Here is a 22,207-nt window from a genome sequence, read left to right as displayed (position 1 = left end):
CCATCGACAGGGTCTTGAGAAGGCTAGTATCTTGCACAAAAATTGCCTATTGCGGATGAGGGTGTACGAATAGGCGCCCGATCTGTGGCCGCCCACCAAGCACCTTTGCTCTTTTCCTCCGCGCTGTTCGCCCCCATCTCATGGTATCTCGTTTACACATCCGCTCGTTCGAAGGCTCTATCGAACACCGAAAGATTCACACCCCTACGTCTTAGGACAGCGACGTCTTAGGACAGCGTGCTACCCGGAGCCCACCACCACCACCACCACGCAGAGCACGTTGCACGCCAAATTTCAGTGTCATCAAAGACTCGTAAATCTTTTGTGTCTGCCTGGGGTCGTTTCAACGAGTTTCATCCTTGGGACGCCACCGCCCTCTTGTCAGTCTTGCCGAGCTCGCGCGCCTCAAGGCGAGCGACGCGCTCGTGCTCAAGAAGGCTCAAGATCGCGCGCGAGCTGTCCCTAGACGCCACACATCCCGTATCGTTTACGAAGACCGCAGCAAATGCCGTGGGCTGCAGTACGTGATGTCCGAACGCGTCGTCGGGCTGGAAGACATGCGGGCGTAGGTCGAGTGTCCGCTGCACGACTGTCTGATGCACGAGGTGAGTGGGGTTGTGTTGTACTGGTCCCGAAGTACTCGTGGCTTGGGGACGAACTGGAGGCGGTCGCGGGGGTGCGGTGTATGGGGCTAGTCGACTCGGATGCGCGTGGCAGGCCAACGCGGCGGAGACGATGCACATGGCGTATAAGAGCGATTCAGAGATCGAGCATACGTATTGGAAGATCAGTCTGCTTGTCCGGATCGGTCGGGGAGGAGGAAGAACACGACTTGAGTGTTGTGCGCTCTGGTGAGTGTTTCGTATCGTGAGCTGGACAACTCAAATCCCATCTCATCCACATAGATTATGGAGGCTAATCGTATAAGTTATCATGAGAAGCTTTACTTGCGGTCCGGCTATGCGCGCTCTCTCGCCCGTCTGATCTATGTCAGGTGGGTATGGAACGAAACCCGACGCTCGACTCCCCTCTCTTCTCATCGCTCACGACGAGCTTGTTACTTGAGTTCACTTAAGGTAGAAGTCGTTGCCGAGCCGTTGCTAAAGATTCAGCTAATATATCGCCTAGGACAAGCTCGTTTCTGTGTACTCAGCCGAATCTACGTTTACATGCGATTGGCAATCCCTGAGAACTGCCACGCGAACCGCTGAAGAAGCTGTTCCTAGTCCGGTATCCGCTCATTCCTTCTTTCCACATGACCTCAATCCTAGGGGAGACAAGCAAATAAATAGCCGGACGCTCACTATTACGCACTCAAAACACTCACGCTCTAAACGGATCCCGCAGTCATCGACAGCCACCATCTTTCGCTCAGCCCTTTAGCTGAGAGCCCAACACATAGCACGTAGACATTCTCCAGTGGCCCCCTACAGCAATGTACACAACTGCATCCGTCCTCTTCAAGACCTTCGCCGATGCCGGAATCACGCACGCCTTCGTAAACTGGGGAAACGACCACCCCGCCTTCCTAGAAGAGCTCGAACGCGAGCGCGTGGAGAGCGGGAAGACCGTCGTCGAGATCGTTACCTGCCCCCACGAGATGGTCGCGCTGAGCGCCGCGCAGGGGTACGCGCAGGTCACTGGCAAACCGGCCGCCGTGATCGTGCACGTCGACGTCGGCACACAGGTATGTATGGGAGCCTGAGCGGCGGCGGCCTCCGATGTGCGCCTTCTGACCGCGCACTTCACAGGGTCTGGCGGGCGCAGTCCACAACGTGGACAGGGGCCATACCCCCGTGTTGATCTTCGCGGGTGCGGCACCGCAGTCCTCGGATCAGCGCCTGAAGGGCACGAAGAATGAATGGCCGATGTGGCTGCAAGGTGAGTGGGCCCAACCGCTAGTGTATGTTGGTACGGGCGCAGCTGATAGAGTACCGCAGATGTCCCAGACCAGCCGTCGATTGTCCGCCAATACATGCGATACACGGTGCAGATACAGAGCGGAAAGAACGCTGGGAAGATGGTGATGCGTGCTCTCCAAATGTGGGTCTGCGAACATGAACCCGTCATGAGGTACCTTCGTTGATGTGTACTACAGTGCGAACAGCGAACCGAAGGGCCCCGTTTACCTTTGGGCACGTCGTGAGACCACCGAAGAGGAGGTGGACCCTTCGATCGTGGAAGAGAAACTCGACGTCACGCGATGGCCTGCCGTGCAGGGTCCGGGCCTGTCTCCTGCAGGTACGCGAACAGTATAAAAGTTGTGTCCGTCTACCTCCTGACAATGGTGGGTTACAGCGACCAACTCAATTGTGGATGCGCTCCTCGAAGCGAGGTTTCCCCTCATCATCGCAGCGAACTCCGGTCGGAACCCGAAGACGGTTCCGCTCCTCTCGACGCTGTCGACCCTGCTCGCCATTGGTGTGTTCACATCATGCCCCTCGGCCGTTTGTATCCCGTGGACGCACCCCAATTATATCGGACTCTCGTTCGGAGGCAAGAACGACTTACTCGATCACGCGGACGTAATCATCGTTCTGGAAGCCGACGTTCCATGGGTCGACTCCAAGGGCAACAAACCCCTCGACGACGCGCGTGTCTTCGTGATCGATGCGGACCCTCTCAAGACCACGTTTGGCTGGTCACACGTCGACGCTGAGCTGCTGTGCAGGGCGGACCCCGAAGTTGCTCTTTCCCAGCTCATTGAGGCGATCGAGGGTCCAGGTGGCCAACGTCTCGCAGCTGAAAAGCTTTCTACCCGCCAAGCGCGTCTAGAAGAGCTTCGGTCGGCGTGGACAAACTCCCAGGAGACGGCGGAGCGCGTCAAGTCTCTCGCTGCTGACCAGACCACGCCGACCGTGCCCTACCTCCTCACCACCCTGCGCAGCGCGGTGGCCTCCCAAACTCCCAGCAAGGGCGAGAAGACACTCTGGATCAACGAGGCGATCAGCAACTACCCACTCACGTGGAGCCACCTGCGGCCGGAGCACCCTGGGAGCATGATCGCCTCGGGGGCATCCAGCCTGGGGTACGCACTCGGGGCGGCCGTCGGGGCGTCCCTCGGTGGCCTCGTCGCGCGGAAGGAGTACGACTTAATCACCGCCGTCGTGGGAGACGGCGTGTTCCTCTTCAGCGTGCCCGCGAGCGCGTACTGGATGGCGCGGCGGTACAACACGGTGAGTGCCAACGCCACGCCATTGCCACGCCCCCACGTGGGCGCGTTCCCGCGAGGCAATTAGACGTGCACCCCCTGACGAGCACGCGCGCAGCCCTTCCTCACGGTCGTCCTGAACAACGGCGGGTGGTTTGTGAGTGGCCGCCGCATGTGTGCCACGCGACCGAGGACGCTGACCCGGGCTCGCGCTTCCGCTTACAGTCCCCGAAGTTCTCGATGATGGGAGTGTACCCGGAGGGCCTGGGGAGCACGGCGTCCGGCCAGCAGCTCACGGTGGGCTTTGGCCCTGATATGCCCGATTACTCCCAGATCGCGGTGGCCGCCGGTGGGGCGTGGGGCAGGCGCGTCGAGAGGGCGGACGAGCTGCAGAGCGTTCTGGAGGAGGCGGTCAGGGTCGTCGTTCAGGAGAAACGCTCGGCGGTCGTAGACTGCATCATTCAGTCAATTTGAGGTACGTGTGAGGGAGGAAGAGTACGAAGGTAGGCACACAGCGCTGCTGGTGGTCCGGTTACGTGTACAATGTAGGGAAGGAAGGCATATTGCGAGGAATATAGTAACGTGGGTAGCTAAAGATACAGCAAGATTATGAGGAAGGGCTACAGAACGTCACCAGAAGCATGCAAGCCATATAGCGTCATGGTTGTAATCTACCGGGTGTCAGAAGGGAAGCGTGTCGGTAGTGCCGGGTGGCTCATTAGGTTACCGGATCTCAAATGTCAGAGTTCGCGCCAGAGACCGTCGGTCAGGGCATCCTCGTCATACACCGCGAGGTGGCCCTCCATTCGCACGTAGTGGCGCTCGAAGTCGAAGACGAAGATGACCGAAGTCACCGTCGGGCAGTACAGCCGTAGCTCGTGTGTCAAAGCGCGGAGCGCAGCAGCATGCGTCGGCGGAGGGTCCCAATCGGATACGTCCACCTCGATGCAGCGCAGTTGCGGGAGGCGCATGAGGAACCCGTAGAACTCTAAACGCTGACAACGCCGGTGAGAAGACGTCGACGGGCGAAGCGTAGCCACACAGCTCTGACCTACCTGCTGGCCGCCGACCGGCAAGACGAGTGTGCCGATATAGCGGAGCTCTGCGCAGAGCGCAGGCTCGTGGGTGATGTGCGACAGCAGCTCGAGCGAGAACTCCGGGGTGTACGACGAGTCCGCGATGTCCAGAGCGCGGAGACGCTTCTTCGACTGGCGCAGCGAGGCAGCGATGATCTGGAGCTCCGTCCGCTTCTCCTCGAGCCGGCTATGCGTGAAGCACGTCTTGACGCGACACACGGGGCGGTCGGGGACCAGTGCGGCCGCGGCTTCGGAGAACGTGCATTCGAGCACGGTGAGTTTTGGAAGGAACGACGATGTGGAGATGGGCGGCGCGATAGCGAGGGATTGAAAATCGGCAAGGTAGAGATCAGAAAGCCGGATCTGGGTTGCGAGGAAGTTCTGTAGGTGCGTGTCCCACGCGAGGTCGCAATGAAATGTGCGGAGCTGGAAAGTGCATCCGTCGAGGATCCACGCTTTCTCCGTCTGGCCGCCGTCGCTGAAGTAGAAGCTGAGGAACCGGAGCCGTGAGGTGTTCCTGAGGGCGCCAGCGAGGCCACTCCAGTACGCGTCCGTATCCGCGTCTGCGTCCGGGAGCTGTGCGTCGTCGTCCTCGGAGCCCGACTCGTCACCGCTCTCTTCTCCCTGGTTGAACACGGATAAGGCGACGACAAGACCAGCCACACGTGGGGTGCACGCGAGAAGGCGGCAGACAGAAATGGTGAGGTCGTAGGTTGTGAGGTGTAGTGTGTTGTATAGTGCGCGTTCGGCCGCAACTTGGAACTGCTTGGACACGGTGCAGAGAGATACCAGGGTCGGTCTGGAGTCTGCAACATATTTGACGATGAGACTGCAGGCATCAGGGGGAAGTGCCATGAAGCGTGGGGGTTTTCCTGCGAAATTGTGAGCACGCAATCAAGATGTATGACCTTGGGGAATTGCCCTCACCTCGGGACCGCGAGCCTTTCACGCTCCTTACAAGTGGCGCTCTGGCTACGTATACGATGATACCGGTGCCAAAGGCGCTATGCGGGGGATTGGGCTTGTCAAGACTCCTCGCACGTGTTGAAGTGCTTCAGATGTGTCAGCTGCATGATAGATGTAGGCAGGTATTCACGACTCACCGAAGGTACGGGGCAGGAGCGCCGTTACGGCACCTCCTGGGCATGCGATGCGTCTCGGGGAGGATTGTGTTCTCGACGGGCGAGTCCGAGCTTAGAAACAGCCTTCAGACCTATCGGCCCCGAGCGAACTTTAACCATGGACTGGCGAGCGCAGATCAACGGGGCCCGACGGTATGAAGTCATACCTCGTTTCAGCGGTGCGTACCCTGAACCACCATCCGGAGTATCGGCGGGACAATGAGGAGAAGAGGCTGGTGCTGTGCGGGGAATGATTGCCCCAAGGAAATCGCGGATGTCCCGCGGAGGCGCACCTGCTCTTATATGAGGGGTACGAAAGCGGATGTGGCCTATCAGATGAGCGGGGGAAAGGATGCGGGAATCGTGCAGAGCATCATCGGCACGTTACATCACCATCATCGCTCGCTCGCGACAGTGCGAACGTGGCGGAGTAGAGGAGCATTCACGCTTCCCGAGTAGAGCGAGCGTTCCCTCCGCCGAAGCAATGGGTAGCCGAAGGAGTGGAAGGCGAGCTTACCTCGGAGCTATTAGCCTATTTTGAGACCTCATGGCGTCGGCCATGTGAGCCTCGTGGCTCTCGCGTGTCCTCGGAGGCGTCGGTGACCAACGGCGATACCGGACTGCAGTGGTTACGGACGGCAGTTTACGACTGCGCAAGTGCCTTGCTCACTTCGCATGTGCATTGCCATGGCTGCAGAGCTAACATTGGGGGACGAATTTGTGCGCTCGAGGAGACAAGCCTATCCTGTTCGTTCCTGAGGTCAGAAGGTGCCTTCGCAAGACATCTGGAAGCGGAGCGGACCACCAAAGCTGAACTCACCTTCTCACCTCGTAGCGCAGCAGCGTCGGCGGCCAGACGGAGGCCTGAGAGAAAAGGTTGCGCCGCGTCTTCCCAAAGGTGCCGAGGGCCCCATAAGCGATTCTCCGGCATCCACCGCGGAGGGAACTTATTCCCGCGATGAGCGACTCAAAAGAGAGGATTGAGTACTCCAGCTGGGCCCGTTCGCCATTGGTTCAAGAAGGTGTTGGTCTAGACAGGACGGGGCACTTTTACATGAAATATGTGCCCCCGGTGCTAAATGATTAGAGACGCTATTCAACGAAGCAACAGCCCAAGCGCGACACACGATGATGGCTAGACCAAGGGCCCGACATATCTCCATGATATATATGACCAGCAGCGTAAGCTGCGGCAGATTGTCCGACGTATGTCCTGGACGACGTCGGCAAGGATGGTGAATAATGATCCGAGTAATGGAGCGCACCCCATTGGCGACAGCTGTACCATAGAGTTGCAGAGGGTGGTTGAGGTGTGGGACGCACCGCCTACGAATGGCGCAGAATTCGGACGCCCCCGCCAGCAGGTCATCATGCGTCATGGGAGATGTAAAGAGAGGACCCGGCAATGGCGGATGTCCGTAAACCCTGCAATGCTTTTAATGTGCTGCATCCTGAGGGGGCGGATCTGGTGCTCTATGTCAGGACGGAAGCCCGGTCGAAGCCACTTCTAAACTCACGTGGAACATTGTGCCTTGGCCTCTCCCGCACCGACGTCTGTATGACACGCGGGGATCGTGACACATGTACGATAGACGAAGCCGCCATCGTTTGTATAGTTGACCTGGAGTTGACTGCTGAGATCAGCAAGCTATCAGCAACACATTTAACCTGCACGTCTTCGAAAATATATACGAACGATAGAATACTCCACATCTTGCTCACTGTTGATGTTGATTGTGACGCTTTAGCAGTCGGGATCCTCATCTCTTATCCTTAGCCTTAGAGCCGTGGATCATATACTTGCTCGTATATAAGCACATCGAGCCGATCTGAGCCAAATAAGCAAATCTACTGCTGGTTAACCTGGCTGCGATCAGCGTGTTTGTTACTGTTCAAAAATGATCGAAGGCATACCGCTAAAAACTCTACCGAGCAGTGACTGGCACAACCTTTATAGGCTGCGTTGCACAGAACGCCCGTAGCATATCAGCATGACTGTGTAAGAGACGCACTGAGGTTCGGAAACTCTCATCTCTCAGACTGCAGCGCGGTAGGTGGAAGAGGGCAGGCAGGCTCACAGCGCTAACTCGACGCGCTGGCTCTCGGTCGCGTCACGCTTGGGTTGTATGCGCGGTGTGACTCTCGTGATCAAGTGACATCACAGCCAAGCGTGATGGGGAGCAGGCTTAGACGCTCAGACTTTCAGCTGGCAGCTCCCCGAGTCCCTCCCGCCATCTGGTACTCGCCAGACCACTTTATGGAGGTTGCCTGGTCGTTCGGGTACCAATGGGCGGAGTCATGGGAAGGTGCAGCTATCTTATGAGTCCGCTATACTTGCGAGATTCAATGTGCTGTCGGCAACTCGGCGTCGCGTGTATCAAGTTGTCGCTGCAAGCCACAAGCTGCTTGCCGTTTTGACCTTGACCTCAAAAGCCCCTATGGAATATGCTTCATAGTAATGTGAGTACCACATGCGTCTCAGGTACTCGATATATCTAAAGACTGTTCTGCTTCTCTTCAGCCACGGCCACCGCGACGTCCGGCGCTTTCATAAATAGTGCAGACGTTCCCATCATACCGGGGACATGCAACGGCTGCCCCTGTACGACGAACCCTCTCTATAAAAGTAACTATCATGTATCGAAGACTGCCGGAGCGCTGTGCTGGTGTGCCTCATAAGACACCAAGGCCGGTCGTGGCTCCCACTCCGACTACCTGCTGCGATGCTCCAATCTCCGGGTCATCGAGTCTGGTTGAGTAGGTCGATTCCAGCCCCACACTGTCATGAGCTAACAGCTTTCCTAGTCACCGGTGCATCGTCTGGCTTTGGTCGCGCTTTATGCGATCTCGTGCTCAAGAATGGCGAGTCAGTCGTCGCGGCCGCCCGTCGTACGCACATGCTCGACGACCTCGTGCGCCAGTACTCCGCCGACCGCATCCTCGTGGTCAGGATGGACGTCACCCAACCTCACGATGTCTCCCATGTGTTTTCTCGAGCCAAGGGCGCGTTCGGACATGTCGACGTCGTCTTTAACAACGCCGGCTATGGGGGTCTGGGAGAGGTAGAGAGTGTCCAAGACGCCGATGCGCGCGGATTGCTTGAGACCAACTTTTGGGGCGCGGTTAGCGTTACCCGCGAAGCCGTCAACTTCTTCCGCGAGTCCAATCCTTCAGGGGCCGGAGGCCGTCTCCTCCAGATGTCTTCCATGTTTGGAATCGCCGGCTCACCCTGCCTAGCTTTCTATTCCGCGTCAAAACATGGTGAGCATCTTAAGAATATACAATGGCGTGGCCGGTATTCACCGCACAACGCTCGCGTAGCTTTGGAAGGATTTACGAAGAGCATCGTTCAGGAGCTTGACCCCGCTTGGAACATCAAAGTCAGTCCCTTCATAATTGGCAGTTTGATCCAAGAAGCGACCTAACCGCCCCGTCCAGATCACCATACTCGAGCCGGGCTTCTTCCAGACGGAGGTTGTGAAGGTAGCAAAATGGAGCCCCACTCACCCGGCATATGTCAAGCCCACATTACCAGGTTCCTCCATGCGAGCGGGTTGGGACTCTTTCGTTCTGCCGGGGGACCCCACAAAGGCTGCGGAGGCGTTATATCGGGCCGCTTCAATCCAGAACCCCCCTCTGCATCTCGTACTTGGGAAGGATGCGATTGCGCTGGCGAAGAAAGAAGCGGCTGAACTACAGGACACCATCGCGCGCTTCGAAGATTGGTCAAACGACCTAGAGCTCCCGTCGGGAAAAGGCACAGCGTACGAAGGCACGGCCTCTGCAGGAGCTCATACAGGGACTGGCGGTGCGATGTCGGGGATCGTACCAAAGCTCTGAGTGGTGTATGTACAGTATGTACTGATGGAATCTGTGGCACTCTTCTTGCTGGCGTGTTGCAGCTGTTAGCTGTTAGCTGTTAGCGGCGTAGTCTTCCGGGCGCGTTGCTTTGTAAACTTTTGAATTGCGCAGCTATTTCTCCATGCGCCACATGCTCGCCAGCGTCTCCTCACCTGACCTCCAACGCGGGACAACATGTGCAAATTCGCTTGTCCCTCGTCCAGCAGCCCTCCGTATGGCCTCAAAATTTCCAAGATAGACAATTTCATCTGCCCGACTGCACCTATCAGATATGGAAGAGCTCTGAAGCAAGATGGGGTGGAGCGCCCGATATTTGCGTTCTCGCAGGTTCTCAAAAGTTTCACATACACTATCATGGGAGTGCAAACGAAGTTCCACGGCTCGGCTAACTGCTGTGCACATACAGATGCAACGACGTACCAGACCGCTTTTTTTGCGTGCAGATGGAACGCGTTTGCTCGGCGGATCTGCCTAACTTGTATACACCGGTGAGCGCTGACTAGCGCTGACTCACTCTCCCCGAAGTCGGGTTATGACACAATTTGGCGCCGAAACTTTTCCACGGGTGTTTGTATTGTAACGTCTGCCTATGCAGAACCTCTACATGCGCAGACGTTTGGCAGGAGATCACTACAGTATATAAGGTCCGATGAATTCACCTCGAGACCTCACCAGGATACGCATCCGAACCTCACCACACACACAACTACCATGGCATCTCCCCGAGTTTGGTTCAGTAAGTCTGCGATATTTTTCACCAGACCGCGCACTCAAACATCCTCTCTAGTTACCGGTACCTCCACCGGTCTGGGCAAAGCCCTCGTTGAGCTCGTACTCGCCAAGGGCGAGATCGTCGTCGCCACCGCCCGGCGCACCGCGCCGCTCGACGACCTGAAGGCCGCGTACCCCGCCTCCCGCCTGCTCGTACTCAAGCTCGACGTCAGCAAGCCCGCCGAGATCACCGCCGCGTTCGCGCAGGCGAAGGAGGCGTTCGGCCGGCTCGACGTCGTCGTGAACAACGCCGGGTGGGGCACGTTCGGCGAGGTCGAGTCCGTCGTCGACGCGGACGCGCGCGCGATGTTCGACACGAACTTCTGGGGCGCCGTCGACGTCTCGCGCGCTGCGCTCGCGTTCTTCCGCGAGGTGAACGCGCCCGGAGTCGGGGGACGGCTCGTCCAGATCTCGTCGTGCTGCGGCGTCGTGGGTCTCCCCGGCCAGGCTTTCTACTGCGCGTCCAAGTTCGGTATGTACCCGCTACCAGGTTATAAATCCACGTCCCAGCTGATCAGTCATTGCGCCGGGTAGCTCTAGAGGCCGTCTCCGAGTCGATTGCTGCAGAGATTGATCCCTCGTGGAACATCAAGGTGAGCCTTGCAAACTGTAATACTGCCACCGTTGGACCGTCGCTCACGCAGATGTTCTCCTTGCAGGTCACCCTCATCGAGCTCGGCGCGTTCTCCACCGAGGGTATACAGAAGATCGCCTGGTCGACCCCGCATCCAGCATACAGCAAGCCCGAGCTGCCCGTCCACGGGATGCGGAACATGTGGGACCAGTTCAACCCCCAGGGCGACGTGAAGAAGGCGGTCGAGGTGTTCTACACCGTCGCGGGCTTACCGGAACCCCCTCTTCATATCGCCGTCGGCAAGGACTCGATTGGAATGAGCAAGGCCAAACTCGGCAAGGTGCTGGCTGAGTTTGAGAAGTACGAGTATCTGTCGGAGAACTTGAACAAGGACTAGGATAGTTCGGTCTGCATGTATGAATTGGATAATCAAGGAACTTGTAGCGTTTGACATGCGAAGTATAAATTCTGAGTAGTGCTTGTGTAGTGGACTATCTCGCGAAGCCTACACGCGGAGAGTGGAATCGGCATATGTCAAACAACTTTCACCAGACAGAAGCAAAAGGTATTGCGACACGGGGAATCGAACCCCGGGCTATCGCGTGAGAGGCGATAATGTTAGCCACTACACCATATCGGATTGACATGAGCCTAATTTGTGCAGCCACGATGACTTTTATGAACTTAGCTGCGAAAGCTATTATACATCGCGAAGTATAGAGTACCAGCCAAGGGGCTGGTGTTGCGCGTATGGACAGTTCCAATGACTGCCACTTGTCAAATAAACAGAGTTATGTCCTGGTAACCAACGGAAAAACATGGTACAGCACGGCTACTCAAGCTTTTCCAGTTCTTCCAACCTTGCCAGTACGACATCCTTACTTGTCTCTTCGACCTCACCCGCGAGGAATACCTCGTCAAGGATCGCATAAACCTGCCCCGCCATCGAATCAGAGGCAGAAAGGGATGGGGTTGCAGCGGTGTAGCATACCTTGTAGAAGTTGAAGACGAGGTCGAGCTCGCACACGTTGTCGAAGAACGAGTCTGCGCAAACGGAATCCCGATCAGCTTCGCTTCGACGGCGCAGCCTGACAGTGGAAGACGAGGGGCATACCGAGAACCTCAACAAAGAGGTGGATGGCCTCCAGGTATGCGAGCTCGTTGTCGTCCGCGTCAACACATACGCAGAAGAACAGGCCCGCGTAGCGGCGGTACACGACCTTGTGGTTCCGGAACTGCCAACCCCACACATTTCGCCTCGTCAGCACGCGTTCCACATATACCGGTACTGATAGTACAGCGGATAGCACGCACCTCGACGAAGTTCGACTGGTACTTCTGGTCGCGCGGTGCGACCAGCCGGTGCACCTCTCCCCTCAAGCGGACCTACATCCCGCACCACGGCGTAAGCGACACATTCCCCCGCGCGCGGGCCGAGAGAGAGACGGCGGACCTTCTCGTCATCATCATATGGGACGTACCATTTGGAGAGGCGGGTCTTCCCCTGGCGGTTCTGTAGGACGCGAGCTCCGTCAGGCTGCTGCTGCCGTGCTATCCGCAGTCCGTGGTCCAGCACCGACCTGGACGAGGATGAAGCGAATCATGGCTGGTGCATTCGCAGGGGCGGAAATTCAGAGAAGGGGTATATTGGATGCAGAGTACGCGAGACTGAGACCAAGACCGATAGCAAGGTTAATGTGAGGTCGAGATGGGCGTCGAGAGCAAGGTGCCCATATCATAGGCGCCCATTAACCTCTGCCGAAGAGGCGTTCCGCCCGTCCCGGTCGGACAACGCAAAGTCTCCAAGTTGTCTCCCCTCAGCGCGCGCGGAGCAAGAGGTAAGAGCTCCGTAAATGTGCCATAGAACAGACCAGAGAGTATCGGAAGCCAGCATTGACATGGTGAAAGAGGGTATATAGTATGGCATAGTGCGCCGACAGTCCAGAATACAACAAGATCACCCGACCTACCACGTTAACAGCGTACAAGAAAGAAATATCCCAGAAAGAGTGAGAAAGAGGGAAATCAAGCGGCAGTCTGCGACGCCTCGAAGGCCTTGACCTCGCCATCCAGCCACTCCCACATCTTCTTACCGACCTCGGCATCGTATGTCTCCGGCACGCACTTGCCGAAGCGTGCCCACGGAATGAGGAACTGTGACGCGCATACGTCATGAGCGGAATGAATCCTGACGAGGGATGGCGAAGGAATAGCAATGAGCAGCAAGACGTACCTCGCCGTTGTGGTTGAGCGCCTCCTCAGACGTCCCGGCGAAGAGCTGCGTCAGGGCGCCCATGGGCGTCGGGTACAGGATGAGCGCGCTCTGCGGACAAGGGCTAAATAAGCACGCGTATACTGGTGATGGGGCTAAAGGGGCTGACCAGGGGCTTGCGGACGAACGCAGGGACGTGGCGCTGGAGATCGGTCTTGATGTTCCCTGCAAGAACGTCGCAGTGAGCGTCTTGGCGGCACATGCGTGTCTAGGAGCGTAAGGACGTACCGGGGTTAACAGAAATGGAGATAATGCCCTTGTCGGCATAGCGCTTCGCAATCTCGTGCGCGACAACGGTGTTGGCCTACAGTGCCGAATCGTTAACAAACAATCGAGCAAACTGACTCGAGGAGGATAGCATACGAGCTTGCTCTGGTTGTACAGGTCGCTCCTGGCCAGCTTCTTGCGCGCGGGGCCGTCCTTAAACGTGTCGTAGTTCAGCTTGCCCATGTACGCCGACGAGGAGGACGTCGTGATGATGCGCGTGTGGTGGTCCGGGGAGGACGACACGCCCGCGATCAGCGCGGGCATGAGCAGCTCCGTGAAGTAGAAGTGTCCGACGACGTTGGTGCCGAACTGGAGGTCGTACCCCTCCTTCGTGACGAGGTTCGGGGGAGGAATCATCACACCGCTATGCGCACGGAGCGGGATTAAGTGTACGCGCATGGAGGAGAGGGTAGGCTACGCACGCGTTGTTGAAGAGGATATGCAGCTCATGCTCCTTGGCAAGGAACTCCTCGGCAGACTTCTTCACGGAGGCGAGGCTCGACAAGTCGAGTTCATGGAATATGGCCTCTTTGCCGGTCGCCTCCTTCAGCGACGCAATGGCCTTCTCTGCCTTCTCCTTGCTGCGTGTGGCCATGTACACCTTCGCATTGTGCTGCAAGAGCGCCTGGACAGTAGCGGTGAGCGGGGCCGCGTAAGCCGAAGCTGTGCTCCTCACGCACCTTGATAGTCTCGTAGCCTATGCCCGTATTACCGCCTACGGACACCCTCGTTTAGACATACACGCGTACACTCCAGAGTGTGTGAATGTGTGTACATACCAGTAACGAGTACCACGCGCCCTGTAAGGTCGGGGATTTGGTCGACGCTGTACGTGGTCTTCGGCGGGAAACCCTGCGAAAACAGAACAGACAAGGATGCACCCATGGTTTAGCAGGAATCGTAGTGGCGTAGTAGGCGTTGAAGGGGTGTGCGACAGCGTTCGAGACCGTGCAACGTGCGTGCACAGGCCCGTCGTCGGCTTCTGGGTGGGAGTTTGTTGGGCGCATTTATAGCGAAGTCCACATTTTAAAGATGCCGGTGGGCGTCCCGTGCGGTTTGGCAGGGCGCGCTTGTTAGCTACTCCGCATTATCCATTGGCCATTGCAAGCAGGCCTGAGGCTGGTCGTCAGGACATGTTGCCCAGCGTATGTAGTATGCAATGTGGATGTGGTGGTCAGAGAGGAGGCCCGATTGCGTTCTGCAAGTCGCAAGTTGCAACGCCACCAGGACGATCGGCAGCATCGGTCCGAGTCGGGCGAGCATACTCAATTGATCGCAGATCTCAGATTGCACTTGTACCAACTTCCAAGCTGCCGTCATACGTATGTCAGTAAGAAGCGTTCCCAAGTACATGGCGCGCGCGCGGACAACGCAATTTACGCAAATATACTAAGCCTCCAAACCTTTACGCGCTACACGTAGAAATTTAAATCTGCCTGGTGGCCGCCAGTAGCGCTAGGCGAAAAGAGGCATGTATGTACTTAGTCTGACCAAAAGTCCTATGATAATCACTCTCTGGTACTCTAACTTGATAAGCGCCCCACATAGGTATGTTCACTGAGTGCAAATGTAACGTCGGAAGAAGGTCACGCGGCGACCTGTGTCGCCTCGAAGGCCTTGACCTCTCCCTCCAACCATTCCCACAGCTTCGCGCCGACCTCAGCGTCGTACGTCTCCGGTAAGCACTTCCCCAGGCGCGCCCACGGAATGAGGTACTGCAGCACGCGCAGTCAGCGCGCGGAGGGAAGCAAAAGACGCAAGACGCACCTCGCCGTTGTAGTTGAGCGCCTCTTCCGACGTCCCCGCGAACAGCGGCGTCAGCGCGCCGAAGGGCGTTGGATGCAGCATCGTGACATTCTGCATTTCTGGTGAGTACGCGGTGACTGGTTAGGGAGTACTGCGTCGTACCAGGAATTTGCGGACGAGCCCGGGGACGTGGCGCTGGAGCTCGGTCTGGATGTTACCTGAGGGAAGGCACGGTGAGCGCCCCGCGACACGAAAGTGTCCTGAAGAGAGTAAGAGCGAACCTGGGTTGACCGAGAAGGAGACGATGCCCTTCTCCGCGTAGCGCTTCGCAGTCTCGTGGGCAACGATGGTGTTGCCCTGAAGAGCCAGATCGTGAGCACGCTTGATGCGCTCACCATAACAGTAGAGAGTTACGCACGAGCTTGCTCTGGGTATACAGCGCGTCCCTAGAGCTCTTCATCCGCGCTGGACCGTCCTTGAACGTGTCGTAGCGGAGCTTCCCCAAGTATGCTGCAGACGAGGTCGTCGTGACGATGCGCGCGTGACGGTCCGGGGAGGACGCAACCCCCGCGAGCAGCGCGGGCATGAGCAGCTCGGTGAGGTAGAAGTGCGCGACGACGTTCACGCCGAACTGGAGGTCGTATCCGTTTTGCGTGGCTTCGCGCAGGGGCGGGATCATCACGCCGCTGCGCACGCCGACCGACGTTAACGCCCGCTTGGGTGAAAGAGTGGGAGGGGGCGTACGCGTTGTTGAAGAGGATGTGCAGCTCGTGCTCCTTGGTGAGGAACTCCTGCGCGGACTTCTTGACGGACGCGAGGCTCGATAGGTCGAGCTCGAGAAATATGGCTTCTTTGCCGGTCGCTGTCTTCAGAGACGCGATGGCGGCCTCTGCCTTCGCCTTGTTACGCGCGGCCATGTACACCTTCGCATTATGTTGCAAGAGCGCCTACAGTGCATACTGGCAGTGAGCGCGTTGCTACGATATTGAGAGCTGCTCGCCGCGTACCTTGATTATCTCGTAGCCTATACCGCCATAACCGCCTGCGGGAACCCTCCTTCAGTCGTAAAGATATAATGCAGAGGGCATGCGTGCGACTTACCAGTGACGAGCACGACACGCCCTGTGAGGTCGGGGATATCATCGACGCTGAACTTGCTTTTCGGCGGAAACCCTTGGTTTATGATAGCGGACAAAGCGGTGCCCATGATGTGGCTGGAAAGGAGCGGACGCTGAGGTGAGATATGCGAAGTGCGTTCTCAGTTCGCGTCTGGACGTAAGTACTTATATCGCAGTAGCGATATGATGTGTCTCCGCGCAGGAGGGAGGGCGCACCAGCGGTGGATCACCAGGGCGCCGCGACACCCTCATTGCTGAGGAAGCCGGGCAGGACACGGCCATGAACTGCCTGGCATGAGCAGGAGGTTTCAGTTGAAGAGCAAGTCGTCTGCGTCTGGAATGGCACTGCCATTGGTGGCCAGGCTGGAGCGCCGGGGACGCACGGCGATCGCGCTTGTTTCAAGGTCCTGACGTCGATCGCTGCGCTGTTCAGCTTGCTAAGATACAGTAGATCGCAAATCTCCCACGAAGCAGCGCAGTTCATCGCCAACGCCTGATTAGGTGCAACATGCCCCTGCCCCAGGTCGGGACTTCCATTTGGAGGTCGTAGCTGTGCGTCTTCGAATTCGCGTCCCATTCTATGTCGTGGGGTAGTGCCGAGCGGGAATAGAGGATATATAGCGCATCGAAAGTCCAAATTACAATAATATGGCTCGTACTATAATGTGAGAATGATCAGCGTACAACATAGAAAAGTCCTAGCTCGAGTGTGGAGGAGAATTAGGCGGTAGCTTGTGACGCCTCGAAGGCCTTGGTCTCGCCCTCGAGCCACTCCCACAGCTTCTTACCGACCTCGGCGTCGTACACCTCCTTGATACACTTCCCGGGACGTGCCCAGGGGATGAAGAACTGCAACGCACGCCAAAACTCAGGCTCCGCACGACAAAGCGACAACAATATGCAGGAAGGCGCACCTCTCCGTTGTAGTTCAGAGCCTCTTCTGAAGTCCCGGCGTAGAGCTGCGTCAGCGCACCATAGGGCGCCGGGTAGAGAATGAGCGCGTCCTGTAGATATGAGCCCAGGTGAGCACGCGCGTGTTGCTAAGAGTGGGGGGAGTACTGCGCCTTACCATGATCTTGCGAGCGACTCCAGGGACGTAGCGCTGGAGGTCGGTCTTGATGTTACCTGCGAGACCCCCGTGGTGAGCAACCTGTAGTACGCAAATGTCCTAGCGAACGTCTTACCTGGGTTGAGGGAGATAGCGATGATGCCCTTGTCCGCATAACGTTTCGCCGTCTCGTGCGCGACAACGGCGTTACCCTAAGCATTGGATCATGAGCAAGTCGTACATGTACAAATCAAGCCGCGTGAACGAAGAAGTACACACCAGCTTGCTCTGGGAGTACAGCGCGTCCCGAGCCAACTTCCTGCGCGCGGGGCTGTCCTTGAACGTGTCGTAGCGGAGCTTTCCAATGTACGCGGCAGAGGAAGACGTGTAGATGACGCGCGCGTGGTGGTCCGGAGACGACGCGACGCCCGCGAGCAACGCCGGCATAAGCAGCTCGGTGAAGTAGAAGTGCGCGACTACGTTCGTGCCGAACTGGAGGTCATACCCGTCTTTTGTGAGCTGGTCAACGGGGGGAATCATGACGCCGCTGTGTGCACATTCCGACGTTAGAGGGCACGCGGAGGTGAGAGGAGCTAGGAATAGGGGACGCACGCGTTGTTGTAGAGGATATGCAGCTCGTGCTCCTTCGTCAAGAACTCCTCCGCAGACTTCTTCACGGACGCGAGACTCGAGAGGTCGAGCTCATGGAAGAGCGCCTCCTTGCCCGTCGCCTCCTTCAGCGCCGCGATGGCCTTCTCCGCCTTATCCTTGCTCCGCGAGGCCATATAAACCTTCGCATTGTGCTGCAGGAGCGCCTGCGAGTGGATGGTGGCGGTGAGCGGGGTGCAGCGGGTAGAAGCTTGAGAAGCTGTGATCAGATCGCCGCGCACCTTAATTGTCTCGTAGCCTATCCCGACATTACCGCCTACAAGCACCCTCACTCAGGCACACACGCGCGCGCTGTAGGGGATGCGTACTTACCGGTGACGAGGACGACGCGCCCTGTGAGGTCGGGGATCTGGTCGACGCTGAACTTGCTCTTCGGCGGGAACCCCTGCGAGATCAGAACCGAGAAGAGAACGCCCATAGTGTTAGAGGTCGGGTTGTAGTGGTTGAGGGAAAGTGAGGGATAGTGTGCAATGTGCGCAGCCTGCTTGCGTCCAGGTGGGAGTACTTATAGCGAGCGGGGTCGAATTGGTGAGAGGGGCGTTACTAGAATGTGCCGGCGGGTGTCGTCAGATCCGTGCGAAATATTGCGAGGCCGCGCACGCTCTCACTGCTCAGCCCGGGCTCCCACCGCGGCAGTCCCGGTGGTCTCCTATCGGCCATTGCAGGGAGACCTAATGGGGCTCGAGAATGGGTTGACGAGCGTATATGAAGGGGACGGGTGTTGTCAGAGAGCAAGACATCTGCGTTTGCAACGCGACTGCAATCGCCGGTCGGAGGGAGCGCACGGTAGCGCGCCCGGTCGCGCGATCACATCACCTGGAAGGGACATTGATCGCAGATCTCAGATTGCACTTCTACCAAGCTGCTGTCTCCGCTGACGTCGGCGGCGGCTCTTTCACCTCGAAGTGCCACTGGAAGTGCTCAGACGCAAGTTGTGTCTTCTGTACCCTATGTCTCCCCAGATATAAGTAACTGCTAACCTCCATGCAGGTCTGACGGTACGCAGCTCGCGTGAAGCCCGTCGTCAACGTTGATAGCCCACCAAGTGCTCCGGGCGTCGTGAAGTAGTCGTAGCTTCTGGAGATTCTTTCAAACGTCTCTCTCTCTCTCCATCTTACCCGCATTTCGACTCAGTCGCTCCCTCGTGGACTTTCGTCAACATTGGGTGTGCTACACGTGAGGTTTTTGTGGCTAATTTCACCTTCTCACGCCTCCAACTCCCGCAGTTGTTTGTCGCAGCGTCGTTTATTTGAACATATTGGCCGAAAGCAGTGAACATGGCCGGTCCAACAGCTTCGATGATCCGCATGAAACACCGAGAAAACTCTATATTTTCGATAGGAATTGACGTTGGCGGAGGAACGGCGCAACTGTGGATGATGTAGATGGTTGATGATTATTTATGTCCATTGGCGGGCCGCAACGCCCACTACCGGGTAACCTGCACGCAGATTGTCGCCTCGAATACTCGTAGGGTTAAGCCACACCTGGGGTTTTCCTCTCTTTTCATGTTATCAACCTCCTACAAGCAGTAAATTGCCCCGGCCGGCGCCGGCGAAGTGAGATTAGATCTCGCCAACTCCCTCCGACCCGGTCCGTCTGAGAGACCTGAGGTCGTTGTTCAGCGTCGCCCCACTACTCTCTCTCTTACCACCACCTACCACCCAACAACACCAACAGAAACACTTCTCCTGCATTCCCCAGGTGAGTAGCCCGTTTCCGATCGAGTTTGTGGCGTCGGGAAGAGGGGGAATCGCAGATCTCGCGCGATGCGGTGCTATTGATCGCCTGCGTCCGATTAGACGCAGCGTGCCCCGCTCGGCGACTGTAGCGGCTCTTCTTGTTCCCGCCCCTCATCTCGCCTCATCATCCCTCTCTCTGGCTATCCTTGTTCAATATGCTCATCATGGCGCTGCAGTATGCCCAAGGAACCGCCATTCAGGGCAAGCAAGTCTACCGCGGGGCCCACCCGCGGGGTTGCACAGCGGTTCGAAGTAAACGGCGAGCTATCATGGAAGACTAAGATTCCGGAGAAACGCACGGTATGCCCGCATAGGTCCTTGTTTCTGTCTGTGCTTGACTCATTCATTCTAGATCTACAAAACCTTGGCGAAGTCCAAGTATCGGCTGGACGATGAGCACTTGAAAGGTCATACACACAATATCAAACAGTAAGTTCGATATCAAGTCTTATGTGCTGACTATCATACAGCTCACCCTTCTTCGCTCACACAGCGGCGACAACGACATGGTGACCGTGTTGTACTTCGAACATGTCGTGCAGCACGTTGCCTGGAAACTGTATGGTGGTCCTACGGAATACTGGAAGATGTACGCTCCTCCTTCTCTCAACTGCTTCCACGTCCACTCATTGTCGCTTGATCTATTTCCAGGCTCAAGGGGGAGCTCCAAGCTTATGTCGAGAAGTACCGCACAAAGGAGGGCTTCCTCTTTCCGCACGACTATCTGCCCAACGGACTGTACGACCTCAACAAGACAGACCCTCCCCCCACTGAACCCCGGCCTCTGCCCGCACCCGTTCCGTCAACCTCTCTCATCCCACAAGTGCTGGAGCGGGTCGACCCGGACGTCGGGAGCTCGAGAGCATCCGCCGCAGCCAAGGAATGCGTCCCGGTTTGGCTCTGGGCCGCGTGCACCAACGCGCTCGACACCTTCCACGGTTCCCCAACGCGCCCTGGCGCCAGCACGCGCGTCCGCGAGGAAGCCATGCGCGTGCTCGCGCAACAGTTCTATCAGGTATATCCCGCCCGCCCTAACCCGAACATCCCCATGCGCACGATCGCCACGCACAACTTCTTCTATGTCTTGGACGGTGCTCCCAGTGCTCCGGATAGGAGTTCACAGACCTGGGGCACGGATGTGCAGGGTCTGGAGTTTGTTCGAGTCGGCGATGGCCCGGACGGCCTCTACGAGTGGAGTGAGACGTACCTGGAGAGGCTGTTCACGGAAGTGAACGGTCTCGTCACGCGGTTCGGACTCGGGGATGCGGGCGGCGGGTGGCAGACCATCCGCTGGTTGATCTATGACAGGGTGCGTCTCATTTGTTCATCATGTGTGTTTTGAGCTGATGGCATCTCTTTCGTCTCCAGTATGCCAAGTGTCTCAACCGCGGCCCGCAGTACGACTCTACGACCAAGCGGTGGTCCGACGACGCCAAGTTCTGGCTCGACGAGCACCAGTACGAGGCCGGGTCGGAGGAGCTGCGCGTGAGCCTTCGCGATCGGTGCGCGGCAGGCCGCCACTTCAACAGCCTCCTGCCTCTCCGCCGTCCATCTGGCACCGTCGCAGCTTAGCTCCAGGTTCGGCGCGAGCATGGGTCGTCACCATCCAGGCTCGTGGCGACCATCCGGAGCTAGAACGGCATCTTGATTCCACTGTTACTGTACCCCTACGAATGTCCCAGTCGTGTACTTCGCGCATATCATCCCCGATCCGAGTCGCATACATAGTGTCTGTAATACTTCTTACCTGGTGTGGAAGGTCGTACGCCGGGGCCGCTTTACCCTAATCTACCAGACCCATGTACCGTTCGGAAATGTTATAATGTAATGTATGATCATCCTAAACTTCTAATCCTGGACCAAAGATTTGAGAGTGCATACTTATCTTGTATACAGTTGGTGAAGTTACTATGTCGATATTGGAAATTAGATCCCGCCCAGTCACAACCGGCTCCGGTCGAGCTGGGGCGTTTGTTTTGCCGGGATTTACATGGTGTTCAACTTGCACTCATCCTCCTACCACCATCTACCACCGAACCACACAACGCCGCTGCACCGTTCTTCCTGCCTCTACAAGGTGAGCGCGCCACTCCCGATCGTGTTTGTGGCGCCAAAGGAGGAGCGTAGATCTGTCGCGATGCGGCACTTTCGATCGAGATCGGCCACCCCCGATTAGATGACGTTGCGGCTCTTCTTGTTCCCGCCCTCGACCTCGTTCTCTCCTCCGCTGCGACTCTGCTGCCCAGACACATATATACTCTTGGTGTCCAGCGTACTCAACATGACATATCAACACCATCTATGGAGCGGGGCGTCTAGTCACCGCTACTTTTGAACAAGACATTGGACACTTCAATTCTTGCCCAAATCCTTATCCATCTGACCAATCGGCTCCTTTTCATCAGGGGAACAAAACGGTCAGAGGGATTTCCAAAATTCTCAAAACTGACCGAGTTATTTATTTTTGGGCCCTCCAATTTTGCCAGGGATGGGAACAACCTACCGTATATGGTAATAATCGCTCGATATGGCATTTAGGCGCTCGATCTGCATAGGTGACTGCACGCAATGGTCCCCGTTGTGCAGTCCAAATAATCTACAGCGCAGGTTTGAAGGTGCAGCGGATTTCAAACTCTGCCCAAGAGGTCTTTCTCAGCTCACGATGGACCCTAGGTATTTGGCCGACTATGTCACCCCCTAGGGGCCCAGTTAGGCGCCGACCCTAGGCTAGGGTTAGCCCTGCTCGCCGCACGATTTTGCCACTGTGCAAAGTAGGCGCCGACTAAGCGCC

The 22,207-nt window shown here is 57.2% G+C and overlaps 10 protein-coding genes and 1 non-coding gene across 11 annotated transcripts; 4 read left to right on the top strand and 7 right to left on the bottom strand.

The window, feature by feature from the left end:
* Positions 1-1,426: 1,426 nt before the first annotated feature.
* Positions 1,427-3,732, top strand: TRAVEDRAFT_67419 (thiamine diphosphate-binding protein). Its single transcript, XM_008046667.1, has 7 exons — positions 1,427-1,687; positions 1,752-1,881; positions 1,941-2,043; positions 2,099-2,241; positions 2,299-3,176; positions 3,270-3,308; positions 3,377-3,732. Exons 1-7 carry the CDS (start codon positions 1,436-1,438, stop codon positions 3,623-3,625), a joined length of 1,794 nt encoding a protein of 597 aa, XP_008044858.1. The 5' UTR covers positions 1,427-1,435; the 3' UTR covers positions 3,626-3,732.
* On the bottom strand, positions 3,724-5,374 carry TRAVEDRAFT_67418 (uncharacterized protein; the record flags this gene model as incomplete). Its single annotated transcript, XM_008046666.1, has 4 exons — positions 3,724-4,146; positions 4,207-5,099; positions 5,155-5,279; positions 5,331-5,374. The coding sequence occupies 4 exons, from the start codon at positions 5,372-5,374 to the stop codon at positions 3,892-3,894; spliced, it is 1,317 nt and encodes a 438-aa protein (XP_008044857.1). The 3' UTR covers positions 3,724-3,891.
* A 1,277-nt stretch (positions 5,375-6,651) lies between these two features.
* On the bottom strand, positions 6,652-7,316 carry TRAVEDRAFT_32078 (uncharacterized protein). Its single transcript, XM_008046483.1, has 4 exons — positions 7,263-7,316; positions 7,045-7,211; positions 6,866-6,982; positions 6,652-6,813 (listed from the first exon to the last, which is right to left on the bottom strand). The coding sequence occupies exons 2-4, from the start codon at positions 7,110-7,112 to the stop codon at positions 6,717-6,719; spliced, it is 282 nt and encodes a 93-aa protein (XP_008044674.1). The 5' UTR covers positions 7,113-7,211; positions 7,263-7,316; the 3' UTR covers positions 6,652-6,716.
* A 755-nt stretch (positions 7,317-8,071) lies between these two features.
* TRAVEDRAFT_53743 (NAD-P-binding protein) lies at positions 8,072-9,188 on the top strand (the record flags this gene model as incomplete). Its single annotated transcript, XM_008046665.1, has 4 exons — positions 8,072-8,105; positions 8,154-8,609; positions 8,670-8,728; positions 8,787-9,188. 4 exons carry the CDS (start codon positions 8,072-8,074, stop codon positions 9,186-9,188), a joined length of 951 nt encoding a protein of 316 aa, XP_008044856.1.
* A 660-nt stretch (positions 9,189-9,848) lies between these two features.
* Positions 9,849-10,951, top strand: TRAVEDRAFT_175416 (NAD-P-binding protein; the record flags this gene model as incomplete). The annotated part of the gene is made up of 4 exons (XM_008046664.1): positions 9,849-9,945; positions 9,997-10,452; positions 10,515-10,573; positions 10,640-10,951. Exons 1-4 carry the CDS (start codon positions 9,921-9,923, stop codon positions 10,949-10,951), a joined length of 852 nt encoding a protein of 283 aa, XP_008044855.1. The 5' UTR covers positions 9,849-9,920.
* A 171-nt stretch (positions 10,952-11,122) lies between these two features.
* Positions 11,123-11,194, bottom strand: TRAVEDRAFT_t257. The gene has a single exon. It is a non-coding gene; the product is annotated as a tRNA-Glu (tRNA).
* A 68-nt stretch (positions 11,195-11,262) lies between these two features.
* On the bottom strand, positions 11,263-12,280 carry TRAVEDRAFT_61298 (clathrin coat assembly protein ap17). Its single transcript, XM_008046663.1, has 6 exons — positions 12,135-12,280; positions 12,008-12,067; positions 11,869-11,940; positions 11,669-11,789; positions 11,546-11,598; positions 11,263-11,488 (listed from the first exon to the last, which is right to left on the bottom strand). The coding sequence occupies exons 1-6, from the start codon at positions 12,156-12,158 to the stop codon at positions 11,387-11,389; spliced, it is 432 nt and encodes a 143-aa protein (XP_008044854.1). The 5' UTR covers positions 12,159-12,280; the 3' UTR covers positions 11,263-11,386.
* Positions 12,281-12,459: 179 nt separating this feature from the next.
* TRAVEDRAFT_156078 (NAD-P-binding protein) lies at positions 12,460-14,146 on the bottom strand. Its single transcript, XM_008046662.1, has 8 exons — positions 13,873-14,146; positions 13,774-13,808; positions 13,516-13,718; positions 13,190-13,457; positions 13,055-13,130; positions 12,936-12,991; positions 12,788-12,877; positions 12,460-12,708 (listed from the first exon to the last, which is right to left on the bottom strand). The coding sequence occupies exons 1-8, from the start codon at positions 13,976-13,978 to the stop codon at positions 12,580-12,582; spliced, it is 963 nt and encodes a 320-aa protein (XP_008044853.1). The 5' UTR covers positions 13,979-14,146; the 3' UTR covers positions 12,460-12,579.
* Positions 14,147-14,679: 533 nt separating this feature from the next.
* TRAVEDRAFT_24550 (NAD-P-binding protein) lies at positions 14,680-16,046 on the bottom strand (the record flags this gene model as incomplete). The annotated part of the gene is made up of 8 exons (XM_008046460.1): positions 14,680-14,808; positions 14,861-14,950; positions 15,002-15,057; positions 15,121-15,196; positions 15,258-15,525; positions 15,584-15,786; positions 15,847-15,881; positions 15,941-16,046. The coding sequence occupies 8 exons, from the start codon at positions 16,044-16,046 to the stop codon at positions 14,680-14,682; spliced, it is 963 nt and encodes a 320-aa protein (XP_008044651.1).
* Positions 16,047-16,557: 511 nt separating this feature from the next.
* Positions 16,558-18,107, bottom strand: TRAVEDRAFT_156395 (NAD-P-binding protein). Its single transcript, XM_008046661.1, has 8 exons — positions 17,987-18,107; positions 17,896-17,930; positions 17,618-17,820; positions 17,285-17,552; positions 17,142-17,217; positions 17,027-17,082; positions 16,872-16,961; positions 16,558-16,806 (listed from the first exon to the last, which is right to left on the bottom strand). The coding sequence occupies exons 1-8, from the start codon at positions 18,090-18,092 to the stop codon at positions 16,678-16,680; spliced, it is 963 nt and encodes a 320-aa protein (XP_008044852.1). The 5' UTR covers positions 18,093-18,107; the 3' UTR covers positions 16,558-16,677.
* Positions 18,108-19,561: 1,454 nt separating this feature from the next.
* Positions 19,562-21,262, top strand: TRAVEDRAFT_32074 (uncharacterized protein). The gene is made up of 4 exons (XM_008046482.1): positions 19,562-19,716; positions 19,769-20,100; positions 20,171-20,725; positions 20,785-21,262. The coding sequence occupies exons 2-4, from the start codon at positions 19,978-19,980 to the stop codon at positions 20,986-20,988; spliced, it is 882 nt and encodes a 293-aa protein (XP_008044673.1). The 5' UTR covers positions 19,562-19,716; positions 19,769-19,977; the 3' UTR covers positions 20,989-21,262.
* The last annotated feature ends 945 nt before the right edge of the window (positions 21,263-22,207 follow it).

This window comes from Trametes versicolor (genome assembly GCF_000271585.1).
Source record: "Trametes versicolor FP-101664 SS1 unplaced genomic scaffold TRAVEscaffold_14, whole genome shotgun sequence".
Classification (NCBI taxonomy): Eukaryota; Fungi; Basidiomycota; class Agaricomycetes; order Polyporales; family Polyporaceae; genus Trametes; species Trametes versicolor.
The sequence above is the reverse complement of the archived record's forward strand: the minus strand, read 5'-3'. Positions and strand labels throughout refer to the sequence as shown.

Bases quoted from the DNA above. Each gene is read 5' to 3' on its own strand.
- TRAVEDRAFT_67419 (XM_008046667.1), top strand. From the start codon at position 1,436: ATGTACACAACTGCATCCGTCCTCTTCAAGACCTTCGCCGATGCCGGA. The intron at 3,177-3,269 runs GTGAGTGCCAAC...GCACGCGCGCAG, and splicing joins TGGCGCGGCGGTACAACACG to CCCTTCCTCACGGTCGTCCT. The intron at 3,309-3,376 runs GTGAGTGGCCGC...TTCCGCTTACAG, and splicing joins TGAACAACGGCGGGTGGTTT to TCCCCGAAGTTCTCGATGAT.
- TRAVEDRAFT_32078 (XM_008046483.1), bottom strand. From the start codon at position 7,112: ATGAGGATCCCGACTGCTAAAGCGTCACAATCAACATCAACAGTGAGC. The intron at 6,983-7,044 runs GTTCGTATATAT...TGCTGATCTCAG, and splicing joins AAGATGTGGAGTATTCTATC to CAGTCAACTCCAGGTCAACT. The intron at 6,814-6,865 runs GTGAGTTTAGAA...ATAGAGCACCAG, and splicing joins GCCAAGGCACAATGTTCCAC to ATCCGCCCCCTCAGGATGCA.
- TRAVEDRAFT_61298 (XM_008046663.1), bottom strand. From the start codon at position 12,158: ATGATTCGCTTCATCCTCGTCCAG. The intron at 12,068-12,134 runs GTCGGTGCTGGA...CGCGTCCTACAG, and splicing joins TTCGCTTCATCCTCGTCCAG to AACCGCCAGGGGAAGACCCG. The intron at 11,489-11,545 runs GTATGCTACACC...ATGGCGGGGCAG, and splicing joins TCGTCTTCAACTTCTACAAG to GTTTATGCGATCCTTGACGA.
- TRAVEDRAFT_156078 (XM_008046662.1), bottom strand. From the start codon at position 13,978: ATGGGTGCATCCTTGTCTGTTCTGTTTTCGCAGGGTTTCCCGCCGAAG. The intron at 13,458-13,515 runs GTGCGTAGCCTA...CCGTGCGCATAG, and splicing joins CATATCCTCTTCAACAACGC to CGGTGTGATGATTCCTCCCC. The intron at 12,709-12,787 runs GTACGTCTTGCT...TGCGCGTCACAG, and splicing joins CGCTCAACCACAACGGCGAG to TTCCTCATTCCGTGGGCACG.
- TRAVEDRAFT_156395 (XM_008046661.1), bottom strand. From the start codon at position 18,092: ATGGGCGTTCTCTTCTCGGTTCTGATCTCGCAGGGGTTCCCGCCGAAG. The intron at 17,821-17,895 runs GTGCGCGGCGAT...ATCCACTCGCAG, and splicing joins TAGGCTACGAGACAATTAAG to GCGCTCCTGCAGCACAATGC. The intron at 16,962-17,026 runs GTAAGGCGCAGT...TCATATCTACAG, and splicing joins GAGTCGCTCGCAAGATCATG to GACGCGCTCATTCTCTACCC.
- TRAVEDRAFT_32074 (XM_008046482.1), top strand. From the start codon at position 19,978: ATGGTGGTCCTACGGAATACTGGAAGATGTACGCTCCTCCTTCTCTCA. The intron at 20,101-20,170 runs GTACCGCACAAA...GACCTCAACAAG, and splicing joins CTCCAAGCTTATGTCGAGAA to ACAGACCCTCCCCCCACTGA. The intron at 20,726-20,784 runs GTGCGTCTCATT...TTTCGTCTCCAG, and splicing joins GCTGGTTGATCTATGACAGG to TATGCCAAGTGTCTCAACCG.